Source organism: Perca fluviatilis, chromosome 12, assembly GCF_010015445.1.
Source record: "Perca fluviatilis chromosome 12, GENO_Pfluv_1.0, whole genome shotgun sequence".
NCBI classification, from domain to species: domain Eukaryota; kingdom Metazoa; phylum Chordata; class Actinopteri; order Perciformes; family Percidae; genus Perca; species Perca fluviatilis.
The window spans coordinates 21,290,019-21,316,728 of record NC_053123.1 but is presented as its reverse complement, the minus strand read 5'-3'; the positions used below and the strand labels follow the sequence as shown (position 1 = coordinate 21,316,728).

Genomic DNA, 26,710 nt, shown 5'->3' with positions numbered 1-26,710 from the left:
CTCCCCACATGTGACCTGTGCTGTGTGTTTTAGTGTCCTGGCTGTTCTCCCTTTCTCCTCGACATACTGCCCGAGCCAAAGGAGCATCTCCAGAGAGCTCAAGAGGAAGGTGGATGTTAAAATACGTCAAAAGGTTCCACTTGAATACTGCTTCAGAGAGTACAAAGAAGGTGAGAGGGAGGAAGTAAGAATGTTTTCTTCACTCTTAAGAAGCAGTTGTCAGGTTACGAGGAGCTCAGTGGTATTGATCTGGTCATTTAATTACATGAGCATGCATTAAACACACATACATAAGCACAGACACAGTGACGGATCACTTATTTGCCAGCTTTCTTTGTGTTAATATGCCACAGAGGAGGATTCTTAAAAAATGCTTGATATTACCCTCAATTCAAGGCTCAGGCTTAGCTGCAGGTTATCAATTCCTTTAGCTGTGATGGATGTCTTTTGTTAAATTTCCTCATTTTTTGGTGGGACTGGACAGACAGAGGTAAACAGTCATATAGAAGTATGATGTACCCTGTGTGTGTCCAGATTTCATGTTATTGATAACTACCACCACCCACCTTGGCCATTTGGAGGGAACACCTGATCCTCTCATTAATCAGTAATGTATTTAACAGTGGATGGAACAGTGTGGAAAAATAGATGATAATCACATTACAAAAGGAAATGTATTTCAGTTAGTGAAATTATACACTAACAGTCTAAACGTTGATTATGCTGAGGCTCATTGAGTGTGGTATAAGGCAATAATGACTTACGCAATTAACTCAGCTGATCTTTCCAGTAACACCTGCAGCACAGGGGGCCACATTTCTTTTCAGAACAACAAGGAACAATTTCCATACTACTAATTGTCTTGTTTTATGGTCCTGGTGTGTTTAAGCCTTCATACTGTAAGTTCACAGGCCCGTCCCATCTCTAGTCGCTCTACATTGTGTGCTTATTGCTTTTATCAATCTACTGCAGCCCAGAACAAAGACCTTGGTGTTCAAACACCAATTACTCTCTCTCATCTCCTGAGGCATCAGCACAGGCCTAATTGGATTTAAATGAACCCCCAACTTCCCTTTGTTACAGCAAATAATATGCACGCCTTTTTAATTAAGATCCGATGAAGCCCACGTGGAGGGTCTACTGTTGCTTTCATGTCCTGCTCTTCAAATAGAGGCTGGAGCCTGCGTTGTGGACAGTTCGGTGCAGAGTTCGGCTCAGTGGGAGGTTGCATGTGGTGGTAGTGGTAGGGTGGGGGGGGGTTGTATCAAGACAGGTGGATCAATTAATTAAAAGACCTCTAATGTGACTGATCAACTTCTTTTAGAACTGTGAAGTCAAGTTGTTCTGTCGCACTTCAACTTTCAAAAAGTGTGGAGCAGAAGAAGCTATTTGGATATGAGACAAAGAAGAACTTGATTGTTATGTTTTTTGGTTTGAAGGAACTTTGGGGTTACAGCGGATTTGTTTTCCCCTTGTTAGTTTGTAGACAGCTCTAGATTTCAGTTGCCAACAATGTCTGCTACGACTGAATGGATATTAAAGGATTAGACTGGTGTTATTCCATGTATATATTTTTATTGTCCCATGAGAAGATAAGTAGCCCATTTGTTCCTACTGTATACAAAAAACTTATGAAATCACTAGGTTTGGAAACCGAAACCTGGTTTCAAATTAAAACCAATTCCAAAATAAATAAAAACAGGTCACCGTAAAAATAATGTCATTTCAGTTCTGCTTATCAGTTCCAACTTAACAATTAAACATGGCGCTATTTCTGGACATGATCGCCAACCCTAGAAATCACAAATGTATAATTTTTTTTTTTTTTAACTAAAATGGCCAGTGCACTGCCGTTTGTAGTAAACAGGAGAAAGTAAAGTATTTAAACATCAATAAAGCCACGGATTAACACACATTTGGTGGGCAAGAGAGAATTTACAGCTGCATGGTGGTGTTACGAAGCAATGTAATTATTTGGAGTTGAGTCTCTGGCAACCTGGCGAATGTAAGTCCAGTATTTTGGTCTACACTAACTTCTGAAGAAAGTATCAGGCTCCTTAGTGGCTAAATGCTCAAATGTGTTTACCAGCGTGTTGCTAATTTTGTCTGTCTGTTGTTTGATGCTGAGCAGGAAACATGCAGTCAGTTTAGAATAGCTTTTTGTTTTTGTTGCCTGTTGCTGCTGGAAATAACGCTGATCAGGGGTGGAAAACCAATACAATGACCTTGAAGATGCTATAAAGCACTATTTAGCCGAGGGGTGATAATTATCTAGGTTTGTCACTATCCAAGCAATTTCTTCCACATACAAGTAATGATATGATCCATTAATATAAAAATATTGATTATAGTCGTTAAACTATTAGATTCCAGCGATAACATTCCATCTACATCTACAGTCTTCACACTATGTCTCGTGAAGGTAATTGTGTTTCTTTTTTTCTCAGGAATGGGCAGAAATGTTCAGTCCAGCCTGCATATGTACCTCAGGCATAATTTAAAGTTGTGACATGTGTTTAACAGATGCTCCGGCACACAAAGAATCCTTTGGCTTTGGCATACGTGCACAGACAAAGTGAAATGAGCTGAGTCTGGCAGCAGAGGTGTCAGCCTTTACACTTGGACTCTACAATGACAGTGATCATTTGCTGCTTCAAAAGTGATTAGACTGCAACTAAAGAATGTTCTCACAATGGAATGCTATTGCCGAGGGGGGGGTATGATTGATTGATCTGCTGCTCATGTCCTCTTATAGCTATACGGCTATATAACAGCAGCTGGAACAGGAAGTCATCAGTCAGCCAATCTGTGTCACGAATCATTCAACCTTTGACTTCATTACTTTGTTGAGTCAGCTTCGAGACACTTTGTGCAGAATTTGTAATGACATTATGAGATTTTTATTTTTAAGGTGTGATCTCCATTTTTATTGCCATAAGACCTCCCAAAGTTCACCAAACCTATCACACTAAATGTATGGATTGAAGTCTGCCTTGCCTCAGTGAATTAGCTCCCCCCCCCTACTGATAGCAGAACCGTCTTTCTCGGTAACTCTGCACACAGTTTAGGTCATTTCCATTACCTCAGCTGAGACTTTGGAAGATAATGACTAAGTGCCAAATGGAATTTATATTAAAACTCTACTTTCCTAATGTATGATCCCCCTTTCATTGAGAAAGAGGAGGAAATATTAAAAGTTAAGCTAAGAAAATATTAGCCAGAGTGTGGTACGCAGTGTTTAAAATTGCTGTTTTTCTACACGCTGAAGTTACTTCATTATATGTGCAAGCAAATGTATATTCACAGTTCGAGCCTGTGTTAACATTATAGATTTGAAGAGCAAAGCCAATTATAAGAATCACTCTATAATCATGGACCACGATCGTGTGTGTATAAGAAGTGTGTGCTGAAAAAGATGGAGCTTTAGCTTTGTTGTGCAACACTAGTGGAGAGGAGGAGTGTGTGGAGTTGCAGCTGAAACTGTGTATTGAGAGGCTGATCAAGAGTGAATGGAGCTGTGAGACTTTCAATTCTTCACATTTCTTTCTTTTCAAGTTCCGAGAATTCGGCTCTTATTCCATAAGGTAAAGTCGAACAGTTCCATGTGGTTTGTGAGTGAATTAATCATGATGATTAATTGGCTTTCAAGTTAAATATCCAGCGAGCAATGTCAGGCTGCCAGACATCAGGGCTAAATTGACAGGCCTTTAAGGAGAAGCAGATTGATTTACACAGCAGCTAATGAATCCCCCTCCACCCAGAAGGGGAGGAAAGGTAAACAAGTCCTTTCTTTTCCTTACTCCCATTTGCCTTGTTCAAGTACACTGCTCTCTGTATTGAACTATCTAACCTGGTTTAAGACTGAGACTCTTGATAAATTCCCCGTTTTCTATTGCTTTTTCACTATCCAGTCCCTCCAGGATTTCTCTGACTTTTTTTGAGATTGCGTCCCAAAATGCCTGATTTTTGTATTAAAAAAATGCAATAAAAGTTGCAATGTCTTTTGTATTTTTGTTGCAATTAAGTTGCGAGAGCTCGTATCTGTCCTCAATTTAGGTTTCCTGTACGTCTTATCTTCGGTTTTTATTGCATCCACCGTGTGTGTTTGTGTGTGCGCGTCAGTCGTGGGGGGAACTGAGCAGCAGCCCCGCTCGCTGCAGAGAGCCGACAGGGTTGAAATAGCAGCAGCTTTCAGCGACTTGACAGTGAAAAATCGTTAGAGCGTACATTGATGTTAAAATGTATACAGGTTGGCAGGACGGTCTGAAATGTTTTGCACGGTCTTTCGCTGTAGGCTTTGTTGGTAAATGTGAGATGTTGGAGTCACACACGTCTCCTCTTCATATCAGAAACAAGGAAATGAATTTGGCGACATACGTGTGTTACGTCAACCCGTTCTCACTCCCGCTTGGTCAGTGGCTCTCAGCGTCACATACTGATGCAAAGTCTGGCACGTGGGACTGCTGTGAGTCGTGGGAAACTCCGGTTATTGGTAAAAGTTGCGTGATTGGTCAAAATTGCGAGTCACACTGAATTCACGTGCTTGGTTGAATTTGCGTGAATTGTTGCAGTCGCGACATTGCAAATTCCTGGAGGGACTGACTATCATAACAGCTAGAACAGACAGATAAAATGTGTTTGTCAAAGTTAAAATTGCACTATGCTTGTATATACTGTATGTATGTATGTGTATGTGTGTGTGTGTATATATATACATATATATATATATATATATATATATATATATATATGTCAGTTGCATAGTTTCTTACAAATTATTCCCATGCACTATGCCTATGGTCGATCTGTACACCACTTTCAGAAATATTTTACAGACATTCATGATCCTCAAAGGATGAATCCTACTGACTTTTCCTGTAGCACCAACAGCAGGTCAATGTTTTCAACTGAAATATCTCAACATCTGAATGGATTGGCACACAATTTTGTATTCATGTCATTCATGGTTTTTAGACAATGAATGTTTAAGATTTTGGTGATCTGCTGACGTTTTTCTGTAGCACCATTATTAAGTTGAAGTTACAGTGTTTTTTATATAATATGTTGACAACTATTGGATTTAATTTGGTACACACAATAATAATAATAACATGGGTGATGACTTTTCAGTTAGCATCATCATCAGGTCAAATTTTATTAAGTTTATATCCAAATATCTGCAAAATATTCCCATTTAGCACATGTAGTGCTAATTAGCAAATGGTAAATATGGTAAGCGTTACACCTGTTAGTGTTTAGCTCAACGCACCACTATGTCTAAGTAGACCTCACGGAGTCCTTAGCATGTGTTTAGCTTTCATTTTCAGTCACAACACTGACATAATCTCTAATAAGTAATAAGTAATGTTTCATATCTTCTACAGATTGCTATCCACAGGAGGAAACAAATTCAAGTGTAGGGTTGGGTATCGTTTTTTTTTTTTTCGATTCCGGTGCTAAATCGATACTTTTAAAACGGTGCCGGTGCCTAAACAGTGCCAGAACCGGTACTTTTCAATAAAGTTAAAAAAAAAAGAAGAAGAAAAAAAAGAAGGGTAGTAAACAACAGTCAGTGACTTGTTTATTGCTAAGGCCATGGTCAAATTAAAGATTTAATAATAATGTAATAACTATAACAATAACAATAACTTATTTCACCAGTAAATTGCTATTGAACCCCAGATGGGAAAAGGGTATTTTACAATTACTGTGAATGCACCACGAGGCTACCTGTTTTAAGTCTGTGTTGTTTAATTCCGACAACGGCAGCTGCAAGTGAACGCACCGTCTGTGTTGTTTAATTCCGACCATAAACATACTGTATATCTATGAATTGCGACAACGGCAGCTGCTGCGCTGCAGAGCAGACTGTTACATCCCGCTGTTGAAGTCCTCCACAGTGAAATACAGTCACACTTTACACTGTTTAAGGTTAGCTGTCAGCATTTTACCGGTGTTTAATCCAGCTGCTAGCTAAAGGTAGGCTAACGTTACATGCTGTCAGGTGTAGTGTAAAGTCAAGCACCGAAATGAGGCACTGAAACTTTCGTTCTTATTCGGTCTCGTTACTACCGTTTACGTCGGCACCGGTTCCCTATTGGCACCGAGTTTCGGTACCCAACCCTATTCAAGTTGAACATGAATCTTTGTGTTAAGAACAATTGTGCCTCACATCTTCTGGTGCTTTGCATTTTAATGCACCTGTAACACCAATAGTGATGATACATACATAGTCACTGTAGAGGTCCCAATGAAAATTAATACTTTATAAACAAAAGTCTCTTAAGTCGTACTCCTCAATAATTCATCTGGAAATGATCAGCATGTAGATCTGAAGCTGGAGAACATGATGGAGCAGCCTCTAAGAATCAAAGCCTGTCAGGTGTCTGATGAGACGACTAACTTGAAGTGTAACCATAGAGAGTCTAATTTCTGACAATAATGCTGAAACACGGCTGTGTGAAGCTAGTTAATTTCTGTGCCAACTCCTGCTTCCTGTAAGACTTCTGTACTGGTAGAAGTTTTGTTGTTGCATCTCATTATACAAACAGTTGAGAAGCAAGAGATGCTTAAAACCGATCATCTCAGCGGGAGCTCAGGAGGATGAGTGTTGGGTCTGGCAGTGGTGAGGACAGACTCACCTACAGTAACTATGTATTTATGGTGCATCTCAGGAAAACTGCTCCAAAAAGTTGGGAGCAGTGCTGGAGCAAGGGGACAGAAGAACTTTAGAAGTTGAGGATCACAAGTAACTTTCAGTCTTCTTTAACAAAACAAAGCAACAAAGTGTTTTGATGTAACAAAAAGTTCTAGATGTTCAGACAGTATTTTCTTTCCCAATCATTTCAGACTTATTGTCTCCTGTAAAGCTTTTGTCCATCTTTGCATAAAACTCGCAGTTTGTGTTGAAATGATTTCTGAAAGAATTGCTCCTCAAACAATCCGTGCAGACAGTGTGATTAAAATCTGGTGTCTTATTTTTGGCTTATGAATGAAGACTTTAGAAGTTGTTTTGTTCTGTTATATGCTACTGTATACTTTTTTCTGGGAATATGCTACTGTATACTTGGTTTCTGGGAGCATTAGTTACCTTTTCTCACTCACAGGGTAGAGTGTGTCTTTTTTACTTAAAGGGGGGATAGAATGATTATATAGGGTATTTCACACTCCTTCCTTATGGTCTCCTAATGGGGTATGTAACATTGGTTGGGCTGAAAATGGCCTGGTTGATATTTTATTGGCCCTTATGCATCCCTGTGTTTTGGCCCTATTTGTAACAAGAGCTTTTCTTCCAAATATGGTGTGCTTATGAATATTTAGATGAGCTGCACGCTAATTGGTTGAGCGAATTGCCATACGCACACATTAGAGACGCGCGCTGATTGGTTGAGCGAATCGCCATATACAGTGCCTTGCGAAAGTATTCGCCCCTTGAACTTTTCGACCTTTTGCCACATTTCAGGCCTCAAACATAAAGATATAAAACTGTAATTTTTGTGAAGAATCAACAACAAGTGGGACACAATCATGAAGTGGAACGAAATTTATTGGATATTTCAAACCTTTTAAACAAATAAAAAACTGAAATATTGGCCGCAAAATTATTCAGCCCCTTTAAGTTAATACTTTGTAGCGCCACCTTTTGCTACGATTACAGATGTAAGTCGCTTGGGGGGTATGTCTCTATCAGTTTTGCACATCAAGAGACTGACATTTTTGCCCATTCCTCCTTGCAAAACAGCTCGAGCTCAGTGAGGTTGGATGGAGAGCATTTGTGAACAGCAGTTTTCAGTTCTTTCCACAGATTCTCGATTGGATTCAGGTCTGGACTTTGACTTGGCCATTCTAACACCTGGATATGTTTATTTGTGAACCATTCCATTGTAGATTTTGCTTTATGTTTTGGATCATTGTCTTGTTGGAAGACAAATCTCCGTCCCAGTCTCAGGTCTTTTGCAGACTCCATCAGGTTTTCTTCCAGAATGGTCGTGTATTTGGCTCCATCCATCTTCCCATCAATTTTAACCATCTTCCCTGTCCCTGCTGAAGAAAAGCAGGCCCAAACCATGATGCTGCCACCACCATGTTTGACAGTGGGGATGGTGTGTTCAGGGTGATGAGCTGTGTTGCTTTTACGCCAAACATAACGTTTTGCATTGTTGCCAAAAAGTTCGATTTTGGTTTCATCTGACCACAGCACCTTCTTCCACATGTTTGGTGTGTCTCCCAGGTGGCTTTCGGCAAACTTTAAACGACACTTTTTATGGATATCTTTAAGAAATGGCTTTCTTCTTGCCACTCTTCCATAAAGGCCAGATTTGTGCAGTATACGACTGATTGTTGTCCTATGGACAGAGTCTCCCACCTCAGCTGTAGATCTCTGCAGTTCATCCAGAGTGATCATGGGCCTCTTGGCTGCATCTCTGATCAGTCTTCTCATTGTATGAGCTGAAAGTTTAGAGGGACGGCCGGGTCTTCGTAGATTTGTAGTGGTCTGATACTCCTTCCATTTCAATATTATCGCTTGCACAGTGCTCCTTGGGATGTTTAAAGCTTGGGAAATCTTTTTGTATCCAAATCCGGCTTTAAACTTCTCCACAACAGTATCTCGGACCTGCCTGGTGTGTTCCTTGTTCTTCATGATGCTCTCTGCGCTTTACACACACCTCTGAGACTATCACAGAGCAGGTGCATTTATACGGAGACTTGATTACACACAGCTGGATTCTATTTATCATCATTAGTCATTTAGGTCAACATTGGATCATTCAGAGATCCTCACTGAACTTCTGGAGAGAGTTTGCTGCAATGAAAGTAAAGGGGCTGAATAATTTTGCACGCCACTTTTTCAGTTTTTATTTGTTAAAAAAGTTTGAAATAGCCAACGAATTTCGTTCCACTTCATAATTGGGACCCACTTGTTGTTGATTCTTCACAAAAAATTACAGTTTTATATCTTTATGTTTGAGGGCCTGAAATGTGGCAAAAGGTCGAAACGTTCAAGGGGCGAATACTTTCGAAGGCACTGTACACACATTAGAGACGCGCGGTGCCATGTGATTGCCATATACACACATTAGAGACGCGCGCTGATTGGTTGAGCGAATCCCCAATACACACACATTAGAGACGGGACAGAATCTCATATTCCAGACACTGCAATGCTTCCTTACCAAATTCACTTCTGAGACTTTTTTATGCGAGAAATCAACTATATTAAGCTCAAATATGGGCCGTTTTACGAAAATTGATTGCTAATTGCAAATTTGGTAAGACGTGTTGGACTTTAGGAGCTCCACACAGTCTGACGAGAAAGCGGCAGCCTGCTGGGCTCCATACCCAGGGCAAAGTCACCCTTTGTGGATACTGCTACCAGGGCTCTGCGGCCGGCTGCTGGCATAACTATAATATATTTACGGTTTGAATTTCGTCACGCCACTTATATAACATCATTCCCCAATGTCCTATAAAGCTAACCGTTGTGTCCGATTTGATTTTAAGGCATTTTTATGAACAAGAGGCATCTTTGTAGGACGAGCAGCTGCTTGCTATATGTCCCATTCATTACAATGGGGAAATATCGCAGCTAGCTAGCTACACTTTTGGCATAACTATAGTATATTTACAGTTTGAATTTCGTCACGCCACTTATATAACATCATTCCCCAATGTCTTATAAAGCTAAGCGTTGTGTCCGATTTGATTTTAAGGCATTTTTATGAACGCGAGGCGTCTTTGTAGGACGAGCAGCTGTTAGCTATATGTCCCATTCAATACAATGGGGAAATATCGAGAGGTGTTTATTTCCCCGATTGTTTGTTTTAAATAACTCAACACACATATGCATTATAAGATTAACTTGAACCTGCGGGCTGTGGTAAGAGATTGCGGGCGTAACAAGCTCGCTGACCGCACTCTTAGTCACTCACCTGGCCGACCGGTAGCAGGAAGAGAGGAGGCAGAACAGCGAGCTGCAGGCCCTGGAGCTCTGTCAGGGCAGCGGCGTGTGGTAGTTCCAGTCACCCATGAAAGGGTGAGTTTGCGCGGGTATTGAGCACCGGGCCGCTGGCCGAGCTCAATCGAGCTCACAGCAGGCCGGGGTCTGTGAAGGAGGACAGGCAGGGCGGTGATGTAGCAACCCAGGCAGCACCGGCCGCTGAACTCCGACAGACAGCCGGACAAAATTTGCAATTAGCCATCAATTTTCGTAAAGTGGCCCATATTTGAACTTTACATAGTTGATTTCTTGCATAAAAAAGTTTCAGAAGTGAATTTTATAATGCAATAGCAGAGATCTGCGTGACCTAGATTCAGAAGACTACCTGATCTCAGGTCAGTTGTGTAGCCTATGTAAATGTTGGGGCGTGACTGTTCTCTAAATACACCCATGGGCGTGACAAAGGTACAGATCCTGGAATGCTTACGTAAGCAACTAGCTTTGTTGAGATTCGCCCGTTTTCAGCGGCAGTTTCATAATATGAGATTTTCATAGTAAAGGGGTGTCAATGGGATTTTGAGCTTCTATGTATGTCCTATTTACCCACCGAACTGTCGTTATTCAACTATTACAGGGTAAAATCGGTTTTGCATTCTATCACCCCTTTAACCAGACATTTTTTAATATAATTGTATGTAGGCCTGTGGTCAGTGCATGGCCGAATTAACCTGCTAGGGGGGCCCTGGGCCAAATTAGTTTATGGGCCCCTTTTAAGCCCCTGTTCCTCCCCACTCTGCAATTTGTGCCCCTTTTCCTATGCTGCTGAGGACTTGATACATGACTCCTCTGATTTCTTAGCAACTGCAGTCCCTCTGGCACTGATTTTACTCTAACCTGCAGCTTTCTGAGATTTCTCACTCTTCTAAAGAAAATGGCACACAAATATGTGGTTCTGTATAGTTATGTATTCTGTATTACCATAGCCATAGCCTGTACATACCTGTAGTAATAGACACTCAAATTGACACATCTATATACTTCTATATCATTCATACCTTGCACTCTGTATATACTGTAGCATATGTTATTTATTCATACTGTAGCACATGTTATTTAATATGTATTTAATCACTGCTTAAGCACTTCTGATTAGACACTAACTTCATATCCTTGCTCTGTACTTGTGACATGTGCAATGACAATAAAGTTGAATCTAATCATCTAACCTAATCATATCTTCTAGAATGATTGGTGATGTAGTGACTACTCACAGGTCTAGTTAAACTACTTTAGCTGGCAGACTAACTGCTAACAAGCCAGCCGGGAACATGCTAGCACTAGTCAGTCATAATACCTGAGCTTCTTTCTATTTTCTCTTTACTGGGCTGTTTACTTAGCCTGGTCCTACCAGACTTTTATACATTTCATTTGTACAGAGAGTCTGGCCACTCTCCATTTACATTGTTAACTTCCTTGAAGGCGGGTACTCTGTTGAAGTTTAAAACTATTGGATATGCCCAGAGCCACTCTGGATCTGCCATAACCAATCGCTAACGTTTGGTCGTTAGCGATTGGAATGTGCAACAATATGGCGTTATATATGTGTCACATTCCTGAGCGAGTAATTGTATGTTTTGAGCGCAGAGAACTATATTTTGCAAGCACATTACATTTTGAACAGAAATTAACACTCGCAAAAAATAATTTAGTTTGAGTAAACAAAAACCTATTTCGAGCACAATAAATGTATTTGCATGTCTTTCTCTGCTCGCAGGTAAAAGCTGCTGCACTCCAGTCCTGTCTCCCTCGCTCTCAACCTCTTCTCTCTGCTCGCTCAACTCTAGACACGCTCGCTCAGATTTTCACAGCGTTACAAGTGTGCCACAAAACCAACCAATCGCAGAATCAAAAGGTCAATTCTGATTGGCTGTTCACCTCCAATTAGATCGCAAGTAGCAGGAAAGACATATCTACAGGGAAACAGTCTTTGACACGCAACACCTGCAGTGATTCCCCAGCAAGGGGTATCTCTGCTGTAGCTAGTGGGTACTTGGAAAGATTGTGGAGCAGCTTAACTAATCAAAATAATTTAATTATGATTGATTTAAAACAATATATCAGCTGAAACAGCTCAACACATATGTTTAAACATATAGCGAAGTAATCAATGGTAGAAATAAAAAGCTAAAAGTGGCCTACTGACTTAGCTAACAGTTTAAATGATTAGTTAAAAGTAATGTATGACTTTTGAAACATTAACCACACTTCAAGTAAAAGGCCAAGCTAGTAGAATTTCTGACCAAAACAACCTAAATGTCTATAGTTCAAGTGCATGAAAATGTAAGAATATTCACTTTAATAGGATAGTGTGAACACATTGGGAATTGACGGGGTGGGTATGTGAGTTAATATGACAGGGATGTGGGGGAACCTCAGACCAGAAGGGTTGGAAAGCACTGATCCACAGTATTTTATATTATTGACCGACCGGTATATTACAGACATGCCTTAATAGTTGTGTTAATCACAACACCGTTTTTTGAATTACATATCTCCGTGTGTGACTAACATCATCCTTCACAAGAAATCTAACATTAGCTAGCCCAGCATGGATACAGTCTATGCATCCAACATATTCATCTGAACAAACCTAAAATGTCACAATACAGCCACTTAAAAGAAGTTTGTAATACTGGTTACATCGATGTGGTGTTTTATTAACCTTAATTCTGTAAGGTTGGTTCAATTGACTTGCAAAGTAGCTATCCGTTGCTAACGTTAGCTAGCTAGCTTATTTATGTCAAAAAGCAGTAGCTAAAGAACGTTACTGCCAAGATATGATTTCATTTTAAGACAGATGACAACACTTGACGAGTCTTATAACACCTCTCTGGTCTCTCGTGAAATCATATCTTGGCAGTAGCAGCTAACGTTTCTGCTTTTTGAGATAAATTAGCATTAGCAACGGATAGCTCATTCGCAAGCTAATATAGCAACATAATTCAGGTTAATAAAATACGGTAATGTAACCAAAGTATTAAAAACTACTTACATGTGTCTATAGTGTGACAGGCCTACTGCTGTTCAGTCTCGCATTGCGAGACCTAACTGTTAGTTACAGTGCTGCGGAGGCCTGTTCCGATGACATGTCGGCTGCTGTGTGTGAGCTAGCTAGCTAGATTGCTTGTGAAGGATGAGTCAAACATAAGGAGATATGAGTCAAACAAAACAACGGCATTATAGTACACACAAATATTAAGACATTTCTGTGATATAGCTATGTCAATAATACAAAATACTGACCGAAATGTGTTTTAATCCAGTAACATTAGTCGAACAGCTCCACTGTAGACGGTATTTGCCGTACCAACAAGTGTTGACTGAAAAAGACGGTTCCTCCTAGATTTTTGTTTCCTGATATTGCAATCTAATTGGAGACGAACAGCCAATCAGAATTGACCTTTTGATTCTGCGATTGGTTGGTTTTGTGGCACACTTGTAACGCTGTGAAAATCTGAGCGAGCGTGTCTAGAGTTGAGCGCGCAGAGAGAAGAGGTTGAGAGCGAGGGAGACAGGACCGGAGCGCAGCAGCTTACATTTATTGTGCCCGAAATAGGTTTTTGTTTACTCAAACTAAATAATTTTTTGCGAGTGTAAATTTCTGTTCAAAATGTAATGTAATGTGCTTGCAAAATATAGTTCTCTGCGCTCAAAACATACAATTACTCGCTCAGGAATGTGACACATATATAACGCCATACAACAAGAGGGGAGACAACAACTATCGGCTTATATTTAGCATTAACATCGTTAGCATTAGCCTTAGCCAACTCCTTCACCACTAACGGAGCGAGCTGGAAAATCAAACTTTTCCCGAACCCCGTGGGGAGGAGGGCCACAACATCATGGCCACCAACACAACTCAGCAAATATTGTTCTTGCTCGGGCTTTAACTTGTGGATATTCGGCAGTGTTGCCACAACGGACCAAATGGCTTCACTCGCATCTTTCTAGCGCACGTCCTCAACGTCATCGTTCTCAGCCACTCACTCTGTTCGCGGATTGGACCGCCAAATATTTGGCCGGAGAAAACCCAAGAATATACCGCAAACCCAGACGTAGTACTGAAGGAAAATGAAAATTGAGCGGAAGTACGTAGGAGGGCGGAGCCAGGCTACTGTTTACTCCCCATGGCATTTTGTTCTCAGGAATGAACATCATTTTTATTCAAGAGAGTTATTGAACGAGAAAGAGAAGCTTGCTGAGGTAGCAAACTTGCTTTAAAGGTCCAATGTGTAGGAATTTCTCCCATCTAGCATTGAGATCATATATCACAATCAACTCTCTCGCACCATGCAGTTCAAAGTACGTATTACAGCTACGGTAGCCTTCACGCTTCAAAAAGCCGGTCTCTTGCTCTTTTCAATATCCTTTTTCTTTTTCTGGGCGAAGAAGAAGACTCCTGTTCCAGAAATTTGGATTTTGAAGATGTGTGGTCCTCCATGTTTCCTTCTTCAAACCTGTGAGTTTATCTTGTGACAGCGAAAACGCGAAAGGCGGAGCAGTATGTCCTGTATGTCCCTTACTGGCTAACATATTTCAAGATGGCGCATGAATATGGAGCGTCTACCCCAGTTCATGCAAATGCAAATGTTAAATTTCAAGCCAAAAGGAATATTTGGAATTGATGGTGGTGGTAAATATTAATGAAAAAGGATAAGTTTGTGAATGGGCAACACAGATTTTGATAATGAACAACTAAACATGTTACACACTGGACCTTTAAAATGCATATCTGTGCCATCGACTCCTGTATCATAACTGCCCCTGCATGCGAATCCACCAATTGTGGTGATACCATTGAAATGAATTGATTTCGCTACAGATTTTTACTGCTTTAAGTGCTGGTCTGACTGGGTCTTTAAACCTTTTTTCTGTCACAACTATCTATTTCAGTATTACTGGTGGCCAAACTAAATGATCTCCTCTCCTAAATTTATGCTTTCGTTTTTTTTAACACAACCTCAGTTTTTTTTTTCTTCTCTGCAGCTTATTGTTTACTCTTCAGCAGAAATTCATAATTTTCATGTTACATCCTGTATATGAAAGGTCATGGCTGGGGAAAAGCAGAAGCTGGATACTAGCTGTGTTTTGATGTTCAGTCAGTGCTACTTACTCCCACTCTCTAACCCCCCCGAGCCCCTCTGATCTACTCTACAGCTCATTAAAACACCCTCTCCACCTCTGCATTAGCATCAGAGTCATGGTCAGACTGCTTTGTGTTATAAGGGTGGAAAACAATACCAATAACAACAACAAAAACAATAGTAGCCTTTGGTCCAGGGAGAAGAGGAGGAGAAAGGTCTTTGATAATGTACATCAAAGAAAGATGCTGAAGTAGGCTGTGTTTTCATTGTGTGCATGTCAAGGTTGTCTCTGATACTGCCTGTGTGGGGTTAGCGCTTGGGGCCAGTCGGAAGGCACAAGGTGAGCTGCTGGGTCTGCTGGACGTGTTCTCAAGGGTGAGAAGTCAAACATCGCAACCAACAAAGGCTTGTCATAGGTTAAAGTTGTGGCCCTCGATTGATATTGATTTCCACACTCTGTCAGTGTATACATGTGACGGTGCTCGTGCAGCTTGGAATCTGGAAATTTATGCAGTCAGCAAATTTCCAGTCAGCTACTAAAGTTTAACGCTATAGTGCGTAGTTTCTGTCTCCCCCATGAGGAATTCTAAATAATGGCAACAAAACTGTTGCCGCACCCATGTGATACAAGCCTTCCGTTATCGTGAACCCCCCTCACCCCTCCTCCACACAGTTGCTAGTAGCCAAGGAGGACAAATAATCCAAGGAGTATTAAAAAAAACATGATGGGACTCTTCAGAAGAGGTAATTATCTTCGCCGGACGACACCAGTTTCTGAACATAGCCATACTGAGAAATACAGAGAGAGTTGTGGAGCTGATAGTCTTAATTAGCGTTGTAGCAACTCATTTGGCAATGGCTTGAATGTAACAGACGTTCATTAATATCAAAAAGTTACGCACTAAAGCTTTAAGACCACAACAATCCTCAATAAAACTCTGAATCTCTGTATAATGTGAAACTTGTATCTTTGCTGCAAAAGTACAGCAGACCCAATGACTTAGTGCGGACCAGTGCTGAGGGAAGACCTGTTAAATTAGAGTAATCAAAGTTCTCTGTAAAGTGCAGCATCAAGAGTGGATAAAGACGGAAGTAGAAGAAGACAGAGCTTCGCCTTTAGCTAACTTTTTAATTAGGATGACCCCTAATCTGATATGTAGTTGCAGTTGTACAGTAAATGCTAATAAGTTGTTAACAGATGTATTTTGGTCCAGATGCTCTGCAGCTGTTTGCCAGAAGGGAAGTGGTTGAGCAGTCTATTGGAGGGGTCCTGCTGATGGATTAAGGAGAAAGCTTAAAATAAAATAAATTAAAAATGATGCTAATCAAATTGATTTTAATAACCTGGCCACCCAAGGTTGACAAAACAATCCCAAATGAAGGTCCACTATCTTTTACCAGAGCTTTCAACCTTGTAAGATGGTTATTATTAGTGCAGGGCAAACATGCCACAGGTATGATTGTTACTTATATTTTTAAAGATATTTATTACCCATTAAAAAGACATTAGATGCAAACCCTTTCTAAAATGTGCACCACTATACCCTAACAAAGAAGAGCTACTTGGGCTGACCATACTGAAAAAGTGTGCACTCGTACTGAAATATGGCACTTTTCATAAATGCATAGGTTACATAAAGAACAAAGTGACAACATCTTTCATATTCCGCACTGAACTTCAGTAAAACAATAAATGTGTTGCTCACAGTAACGTTCATCAGGCAGTAATACAGTACGTTCACTTCAAAAAAGTTAAAAAAAACTTTTCTTACGTATTACCCCCCAATTATTGTTTTACTGAAGTTCAGTGCCGATGAAGGTTTGGAATATGAAAGATGTCACTTTGTTCTTTATGTAACCTATGCATTTATGAAAAGTGCCATATTTCACTACGAGTGCACACTTTTTCAGTATGGTCAGCCCAAGTAGCTCTTCTTTGTTAAGATATACTGGTGCACATTTTAGAAAGACTTATGTCTTTATTAATGGGTAATAAATATTTAAAAAAATATATAACTAACAATCATACCTGTGGCATGTAAGGTAGTGTGAATGTGAAACTGCACTCACTGTGGGGAATGTTTTAATATCCAAGCTGCATGACATTGTTAACCTGCTGTGTGTAAAGGTATTCATTGTATTTGGTTGATTAGATTCCACTGTAAGGTGTTTTGATTGATTTCTCAGCTGATCCGCACAGCTCTGCTTAGTGCTGATACATTGACAAGAACTTTAACATGTTCAAGAGTGTTCTTTTGTTATGCTCTTCTCAAACGGTTCAGATAATTCAAACACAATTGAACAAGAAAGTCATACATTCAGTCAATACATTACAAACACTTCTATTATTCCTTGCAATGTATTTATGATCCACTGGAACGTAGTGTTACAGGAGCACAGAACCATGAATGAAAATGCTACAAACCATTCTGCCGCTTGGTTCAGAAGTCACTTAATATTTCAGTATCTGATACTTCCTTATTTTCCTCCAAACCCACCTGAGAAATCATCTTAACTACAGAGAGCCTTTATAACCACGTGGACCGCGGTGGGAGCTTCAGAGAGAAATCTGTCCATTCATGAAAGGCGCAGGGCCAGCCAGACTGAGCCAGACCGGCCCTTCAGGGACACCCGCTGTTTGACTTGGCTCAGTACTGGGCCTGGGTACAGGGCTACAGTTGTCTGTAGCCACAGGCTGCAGAGCTGAAGGTATTTCCTGACTAAATTTCTCTGTCATACTGTTTGCAGTCATATTCGAAGGACGCCGAGGGAACTTTAGAGAGAACATGGATAAAAACTCATTAGACGCCACAGTGGGAAGACAAACCACAAATGTAGTCATTTTTTAAAATGTCTATTTCAGTTCATGAGCCTTAGTAAACGCTAAAAGGAAATTAAAATCTCATAGGCTTGCTTATTTTTAACCCAGGTTTCATGCCATCTTCTTTTTTTGCAGTCAGACGTAAGCACTATACATTTCATATAGGCCGTGACTTTGTCTAAATGCACTGAACCCCATGAGTCATCTTTTCTCAATTTCCTGTTTTTCTTCTATGATGGCCCAGATGTGTCTCTCCTCTCAGTGCGTTTTGTTTTAGTTTAGCATAAATATTCAGCAAATATGTCTGCTTGTAACAGACCATCATTCCAAGAACATCTTTCACCATTATGTTAATGCTTACAGACACTTAGAAACTACCACATTTTTGGCCCTGCACACACCTGTGTGTGTGTGTGTGTGTGTGTGTGTGTGTGTGTGTGTGTGTGTGTGTGTGTGAGTGTGTGTGTGTGTGTGTGTGTGTGTGTGTGTGTGTGTGTGTGTGTGTGTGTGTGTGTGTGTGTGTGTGTGTGTGTGTGTGTGTGTGTGTGTGTGGATGAGTGATGTCTTAGTACCATTACCCGGCTGTATTCTCTCTGTGCTGTTCCTTGTCACTTTGGCCCCTTTCAAATGATCCATTGGGATTAATGAGTGTAATTTTCACAAATGAATTCCCCCTATTCATACATAATGGGCCAAACAACAACAGTGTTTAACCAGTGCATCTGTCCATTGGGTGTCATCATTTACAATAAGTCGCAGCAGGGCTTGGTAATTGACTATTTCTCCAGTGTGGTAAACACTGCTCCTTCTTTTCCTGTCCTTTTACCCTCCCTGAGTAATTCCCCCACATCAAGTGTTAGTTAATAAGAAATGATCAGTTATTGATAGAAGATCATTCACCACAATGCATTCAGACATATAGTAATTTGAATATGATTGATCATGTTTGTCTCATATTTCTGTTTTTGAGTAAGGACTTTGGAAATGGATACTTTGACTGTTCCCTCTCCATTTCCTCTTTCCCACTCTCTCTGTACCCTGACTACCACAGTTAGTCTCTCCTTGTCCCCTCTCCGTAGCTGCCTCTGCTTCTGATTTAAATGCGCAGCAGGGGGTGGTTGGTAGAGACTCCCACTGTGAAGCATCTCTCTTACTCACAGAGAGCTGAAGGTCAAACACACTCATGATCAGAGCCACAGGATGACAATGAAGAGGTGGAATATAAAGAGTGCAGGGAGGAAAGCCACGGAGATAAGTTATGTTCTCTCAGCAGTGTTTTCAGTGCAGTTCAGTGTTCTGTAAACACCACATACGGCTCACAATGGAGAAGCTGAAAGACACGATGTGCCTAGTCTTGTAGCTTCTACAACATACACACATATACAATGAATCAATAAAAAAAGCATGATTCCAACTGTTCAATTTCACCTGATACCATGCCAAAAGCCGAAGAGAGGGACATCTTGTTATAGTCTGTGCAAAGAATATTAACTTAATAATGGTGGCGATAACAACAAAACTGTCATCCTTACCACTTCGTTTTTGTTTTGTCTGCCTGATATGTGTTTCTCTCTCTCTTCTTACAGTAGGCTGATTAGACAGACCCTTGACCAACAACACAAACAGATAAGGAGCAAGAGCATGAACAAGAGAAAATCATCTGTTTCTTTGAATGGAAAACTCCTGGAGCCCAGATGAAGGTTTTTTCCTTTTCCTCCTTTGCAATTTTTGTTGGAAGCATTTGCATATTTCCAAATTCTACCAAAGAAAATAGCCCAGGGGCAGAAATGGCCGATCTGCATATTGAAGACTCAACAGAGGGCGAAGAGAGGGAGAGAAAGAGAGAGAAGAGAGAGAGAGAGAGTCTGTGTCAATGATTTGAAGAATATCTAAAATAAACAGCAGTACCTTGCTTATTATGCTGGATTAATTACAGTAGTCACTACAACTGAAACAGATGATTTGCTTAGTTGTGAAGCAGTTTCAGAGAGAGAGAGAGAGAGAGAAATGTGCATCATAAGAAGGCCTCTTCACCCAGCTTCCTTCATGAATAACAAATAGAGGACCCAGTGCTGTGACCAGCCAGCACAACACATGAAAAACATTAGTGCATTCCCTGAGTCTTCTGGTTTTCTTAACATTGTGCTGGTAGGCTGGAAAGACTGTGTTTTGTACAGCTTCTCTGTTTTTATTGTGTTTTACAGAATACAACTCAACAATAAACAAGTTTCATAGACTGTGGAACAAATTACTTATATTTTTTAATTAGAAGCTTTAACCGCTTTAATATTGGCTAATAAATCATTTACTAATGCTTTATAGATCAGTTAAAATCCATCAATAACATTTTTGACATGTGTATAAATGATAATAATTCAATTCAAAGTCATTAAAAGGGTTATTACAATAATAAGTCAGCAGTTGGGAATGTGAGGTTTATACATTTTAACTAATAGCCTTGATATATTTTCCAGTAAATGATTTACTGATGCCTTACAGACCATTACCATTACAAGCCATTATTAAAACTGCATATTTAGAAATATTGACAAAAATAAGTTATCTGTGGCTGTACAGGATCAATGGGTTAAGACAGCAAAATCTGAACTTTTCATAACAAACTGCCATATCTGGTGATATATCACTATGTTATGATATGATACAGATTTTTGGACGAACTTAATGCTGATGCACTCATCCCATTTGTTGTGTTGATCTCTGTATATCGTCCATATAACTTTTGATGAGGCTATATGACAAATTCTTAAAACCACATAGAGAATGTAATTGTAAAAATGTATTGTGAAATAAAGCATGAAATGTGGGGAACAAACATGAATAACACTAAAAACTAAACATTTTGGAAATGTATGTTCATGAAAACTTGCTTTGTGTGTATATATATATATATATATATATATATATATATATATATATATATATCCCTGTCAACTCATTGTGCTTATTAATTAAAAACTGATCTCTAAAGCATCAGGAACAATTGATAAAGCCAATAGTTATAAGTGTATCATTGTGCTCCCTCAGGCAGCGCTCTGAGTGCCCCACACACTTAAAAAAGGGTCACTGCACTGAAGGGACGTTGCAGAACACCCTGACCAGTTTACATGGCGATTTCGGAAATTATACCTGCGGAGATTACTCCGTAATCTGTGTATTGAGAGTAATCCTGTATCTGCATTAAAGTGAGTATTGTCCCCTAAATGCATTTTAATCTGTACAAAAGCCTAATAATAATATTACAGGATATGGCACACACATAATTTTGCTAATAAACCATATAGCATATTTGCATTGCTACAAAATTGTATTAGGCTACTGTTTTCAAACTTAAACACATCCAAAAATCGGAAACATCTAAATGTAATCTGGAACATGAGGTAGATTGAAATGGTAAAGTGTCAGTTTATGTTCCGGGTTGGTAAAATACATTTTTTGTGTCTATTTACCTTTTACCTTTTGGATGAGATCCAAGACAAATCCTGAAAGCTGAAAATCATAAATTAGCACATTTATTGGGCTGCACCTGGCTCTCTCTTCCAGTCACAAGACTTCATGCGTCTCAGTCGATGCTTCAAGGCCCTCAAAACTGAAGCAACCCCGTGGCAGAAAATTCCCCGTGACACGTTTATTTAACCGACCATCCAGAAACGGACCCAGCATGGAAACATCCCAACAGAACCGGTTTGTTTTAAGGATGGAAAAATAAAACTGTTGGCTTGTTTTGTGCACCTTCAGCGCTCACCAGTGCGGTGTGTCACGCCACTGTGGCCTTCCTTTACCATATGAAAAGGAGAGCGCATTAAGATGCAAGACGCGTACAAACCTCCCTATGTACCCAGAGCAGACTTGAGTATCTTTGACACAGGCCTCGGTGGCTTTGAGTTATAATAAAAGATGCCAGATACAAATAATGTGTGTGTGTGTGTGTGTGTGTGTGTGTGTGCATATATATATATATATATATATATATATATATATATATATATATATATATATATATATATATATATATATATATATATAAGACGTAAGATAATAACAATATAATTATGATACAAATCATCTTTATTACATCCATTGTCATTATGTAGGCTAAGAAGTTTTGTTGCAGGATTTCTTTTTGGATTTGTTTGCCTAAAGGCTACTTTGTGCGTCCTTAAAGACACATTCTCTGTCTGTTTATCTGGGCCTATTGTAATAGGTTTTAGCATATTGCTGCTTTTTTTATCCTGCAGCAAGAACTTCGTGCACCCGAGCCCGAGGCTTGAATGAGACACACCAGCTCCTCTCTGACTGTGCGTCCAATCAGCGGGTGCTCTGCAGAGCCGTTCTGTTGTAATTGGATGGAGATGGGAGAGGAATACGCAGCATTAGCACAAGGTAAACACATGCTGGTCTTCTTCGCTCCGTAGAAGACGCGCCGGATAGAGCAGATGAAGTGAGCGAAACTACCGAGAGGACCGGAGAGGCTTTAACGTTTCACGCTGTCATTTAATCGCTTTAAATCGTTAAGAGAAATAAGTGAGAGTCAGCTCCTCATGTTGGCACGGGACAAAGAAGGTGTTTTCCATATCATCGGGTCTGTGGATTACGCACGGCGGAGCTCCCGGGACAGAGAAAAGTTTTGAAGACAAATTGTTTTGTTGCACAGGAATGACAAGACACTGTGTTTTATCACACAGGTCTCAGTGCGAACAACCTAACTAATTATCAGCTGAGCCTCTATGGAGTGATTTCTTTTCTAGACTGAATTTATTCATGGATCAGAACAAACTGTAGACTTGAACAAACCACCAGAATAAAGAGAAATATATCTGAAGATATATGCTTTGGGGGATGGCCACAGCCACCTCGAGTCCATACCTAGCCAGCAGCAGGATTTTGTCCGGCCCGGTCCTTCACTCTGATCGGAGGGTTGGTGGCATGCAGCCGGGCAGCACCGCTGTGACCACGGTGTCTAGTGGATACAGAGGGGACCCATCAGTAAAGATGGTGCAGAGTGACTTCATGCAGGGAGCCATGGTGGCGAGCAATGGGGGGCACATGCTAAGCCATGCCCACCAGTGGGTGACATCGCTGCCTCACGCAGCAGCCGCAGCAGCCGCGGCCGCGGTGGCAGCAGTCGAGGCCGGCTCTCCGTGGTCCCCCAGCTCCCAGCCGCAGGACGTGAAGAGAGGGAGGGAGGACCTCCACACAGGCACTGCTCTGCACCACAGGTCCCCGCATCTGGGGCCCCATCAGGCGCACCTGGGAAGTTGGGGAAGCAGCTCCGCGGCGCACATCAGCATCACCGAGGGGCAGCAGCAGCAGCAGCAACAGCAGCAGCAGCAGCAACAGCAACAGTCCCTCATTTACTCTCAGCCCGGCGGGTTTACAGTCAACGGGATGCTCAGCTCGCACGCGGGGCAGAGCCTCATGCACCAGGGGCTGGTGCGCGATGAATCCCCGGAGCTGGACCACGGAAACCACCGTCATCACCATCACCACCATAATCACCACACGCACCATCACCAGCATCACGGGATGAACCACGAACCGCACTCAGACGAGGACACTCCGACGTCTGATGACTTGGAGCATTTCGCCAAACAGTTCAAACAGCGGCGGATCAAGCTGGGTTTCACTCAGGCAGACGTGGGCTTAGCTTTGGGCACCCTGTACGGCAACGTGTTCTCACAGACCACCATCTGCAGGTTTGAAGCGCTTCAGCTGAGCTTTAAGAACATGTGCAAGCTGAAGCCTCTGCTGAACAAATGGCTGGAGGAGGCCGACTCCACGACCGGCAGCCCAACCAGCATCGATAAGATCGCCACCCAGGGCAGGAAGAGGAAAAAGCGCACATCCATCGAGGTGAGCGTGAAAGGCGCGTTGGAGAGCCACTTCCTCAAGTGTCCCAAACCATCCGCACAGGAGATCAACTCACTGGCGGACACTCTGCAGCTGGAGAAGGAGGTGGTCAGGGTTTGGTTCTGCAACCGCAGGCAGAAAGAGAAGCGCATGACGCCGCCAGGACTGCCACGCACCCCGGAGGACGCATACTCGCAGGTGGGCAGCATAGGTCCTGACACACCGTCACCCTCCATAGACTGCAAGAGGATGTACAGCGACACGTGAAAATAACTTTGGAACTTTGAATCAACTATTTCATGTTTCCCTAAATGATGGGGTCATTGATTAACTTTTCTTACAGCTCCCCATGTTCGTTGATCCTCGTAATGATGTTATCCAGTGTGTCTACTTTTATGCATACTCTGGTATGGTTCTCCAATACGAATCAGCCTTTGGGACAGAAAATGAAAAGCTTAACGGAAATCTGAATAGAAAATAATTAAAAGTCTATTAAAGACTATATTTGTTTACCGAAAGAGCCTACAGAATGAACATTTTATCAATCTGATGCCAAGAAGTTCAAACAAAAAAGTTATTTCTGTATCTCTGTAAAGTAAAAAAAAAAAAGAAAAAAGAAAAGAAAAGTTCGCTCGTAATGCTGCAGAGTTGGATGTCCCACAGGCTAGCCTACGTTTCTTTTATATGAAAGACATTGATTTAATGCGCTTTATTCAGCATTAAGTTGTTTATAATAAGCAATAATTTATCTTCCTTCAAACGTGTTTCTCACTTTTGTGTTGTGTGTCAGTGGATGTATGTTGTGACACAGTTTAAGATGGTCAAAGAGCAATTTAAAATTATACCAGTATTGTTTTCCTTCATAGGAAACTCCTTTTTTAAATTAGCAAACATTCCCTTAAGTTTATGTACAAGTAAGTCATGCTGTGTATTTTTGTGTGATGATTTGGACTATTTATTTTTTCCAGTGTTTATTTTCATGGGATAGACTAATTATTTAATAAATATGACATAAGAAAAGAATTGTCTTCAGATATCTGAGATGACCATCTTTATTGCCTCCTGAGAAACAAACACACACACACACACACACACACACACACACACACACACACACACACGTCACAGACAGCCTCGATGATGCGATGATATGATTTGCCATATAATTGAATATCTTTGAGATTTGGAACATTGGTTGAATAAAACAAACTATTGGAATACATATTATGCTGTGGGAAATTAAAACAGGTATTTTTCACTTTTTTTTTTTTTTACAGTTTATAGACAGTACTTTTTGATTGATTTATTAGACAGTAACAGAAATAAATGCATAACAAGATGCCAACACAGTGACATTGTACATTTATCAGAACTGTCGAGGATAACACAAGAAAGTTACAAACTTATTTCCATTGTGGTCCTCATCTGAAAGTGATCATTAGTCTTCTTCATTAAGTTATCACCATTTATATGGAATAATCTGTCACTAGCCAACACAATTTCCCATTTTTAATGAGTCCAGTTGTGTTGACAGTGTTGAAACTGATCAGACTCATCACATACGTCTTTTCTTGGGGTTTGCTTCCACATTTTAATGTGCAGTCCAGCCACATACATCCGGTGGCAGTGGAATGCAGCCATATGAGGTCAGCTATCCCAGCTGGCAGTTCAGCTTGGCAGCGGTTGCCAAGGTGACAGTGAGATGCAGGGACACGAGGCAGCAGATCTTTTGCCACAGATGATGGGTTTGGCAGATAGGCAGCAAGAAGCTCAGGGCGCTGGCTGTGAGAAACAATCTTTGTTTCCTCTCTCTGTCTCTGATCCACACAAACATGACACACAATACATGCAGAAACATATGCATAGATTAGCTAGTGTCTCAAATCAAATATCTCATTCAGGATTAAGATAAGGGCGGTAGTCGTGGAAAAGGCAAAGTATAAGCGGTGGTTGTGGTGAAACTTGGCGGAGGGGGTCAAAGATCAAAGATCTGCTGTTACAGTAGCTGCCAACAAACCTGACAGAACACTGAGAAATAAACACAAACCTGGAAGTTAATGGATTACTGCAATTGTCCCGCTAATTGTAGTTTGAGTATTTTTTGCTGAATATCTTCTGGAAGCTTCCACATTGATATGGAACACAAATGTGTAACTGCAACACATTTTGGTAACTCTGTCACACTTTATGTGATTCTTGATTACCGGTAAATTGTTCTAATAGATTTCTGTCCCTTTGGGAGCAACATGTGTCCAAACAATTCAAATACTAAATAAATCCTACTATTACTGTTAAAACACGTGATGACAAGCACACTAATATGTCAAAAGTGTGCAAGGTGTGCATGTGTGTTACTTCGCTGAACATTGGCAGGATTTAGGGGAAAATAGTGGGTTGTAAATAGCAGCCTGCCTGCATGAATGGGTGGTTTGAATGGGTCTTTACATGTTAGCCTATGCAGCCGTCCTCGCTCTAGGACATTTTTCAATCCTGAAGGCTGAAGGGAGACGAGTACATATGAAGAAAGAATGTTGATGATACTTTATGATGATACTTTATGATGCTGGTACCGATGAAAGCAGATACTTTAGACACAATTGAACAAAGTTTTTTATAAGCAATTTGATATGATTCCGCTATTATTGGGCAGACAAAACTCTGTTTTTTTCAGCATCAGACAAGTTGCAGAAACAGTGCTTTCATCAGACAATCCTGATTTTTTTACTGACTCATTATATCCTGGATTGGCATACAGAGATCATCAGCATCAAGTGACTTGAATGTACAACAGCTAAAAGACACACACAGCATTCTGTCATGAAAACCAATCACAGTCTACATGCTGAACACACTAGCCTGACAAGCCAGAACCACATCCCATTTGCTGCCACTAGGGTGCGTCTAGATTTCTAGGCTATGAACACACAACAACGCAAA

General features: G+C 40.7%; 1 protein-coding gene across 1 annotated transcript; it reads left to right on the top strand.

Annotated features, from left to right (window-relative positions):
• Positions 1–22,260: 22,260 nt before the first annotated feature.
• Positions 22,261–24,818, top strand: pou3f3a (POU class 3 homeobox 3a). The gene has a single exon (XM_039817114.1). The coding sequence runs from the start codon at positions 22,751–22,753 to the stop codon at positions 24,038–24,040; it is 1,290 nt and encodes a 429-aa protein (XP_039673048.1). The 5' UTR covers positions 22,261–22,750; the 3' UTR covers positions 24,041–24,818.
• The last annotated feature ends 1,892 nt before the right edge of the window (positions 24,819–26,710 follow it).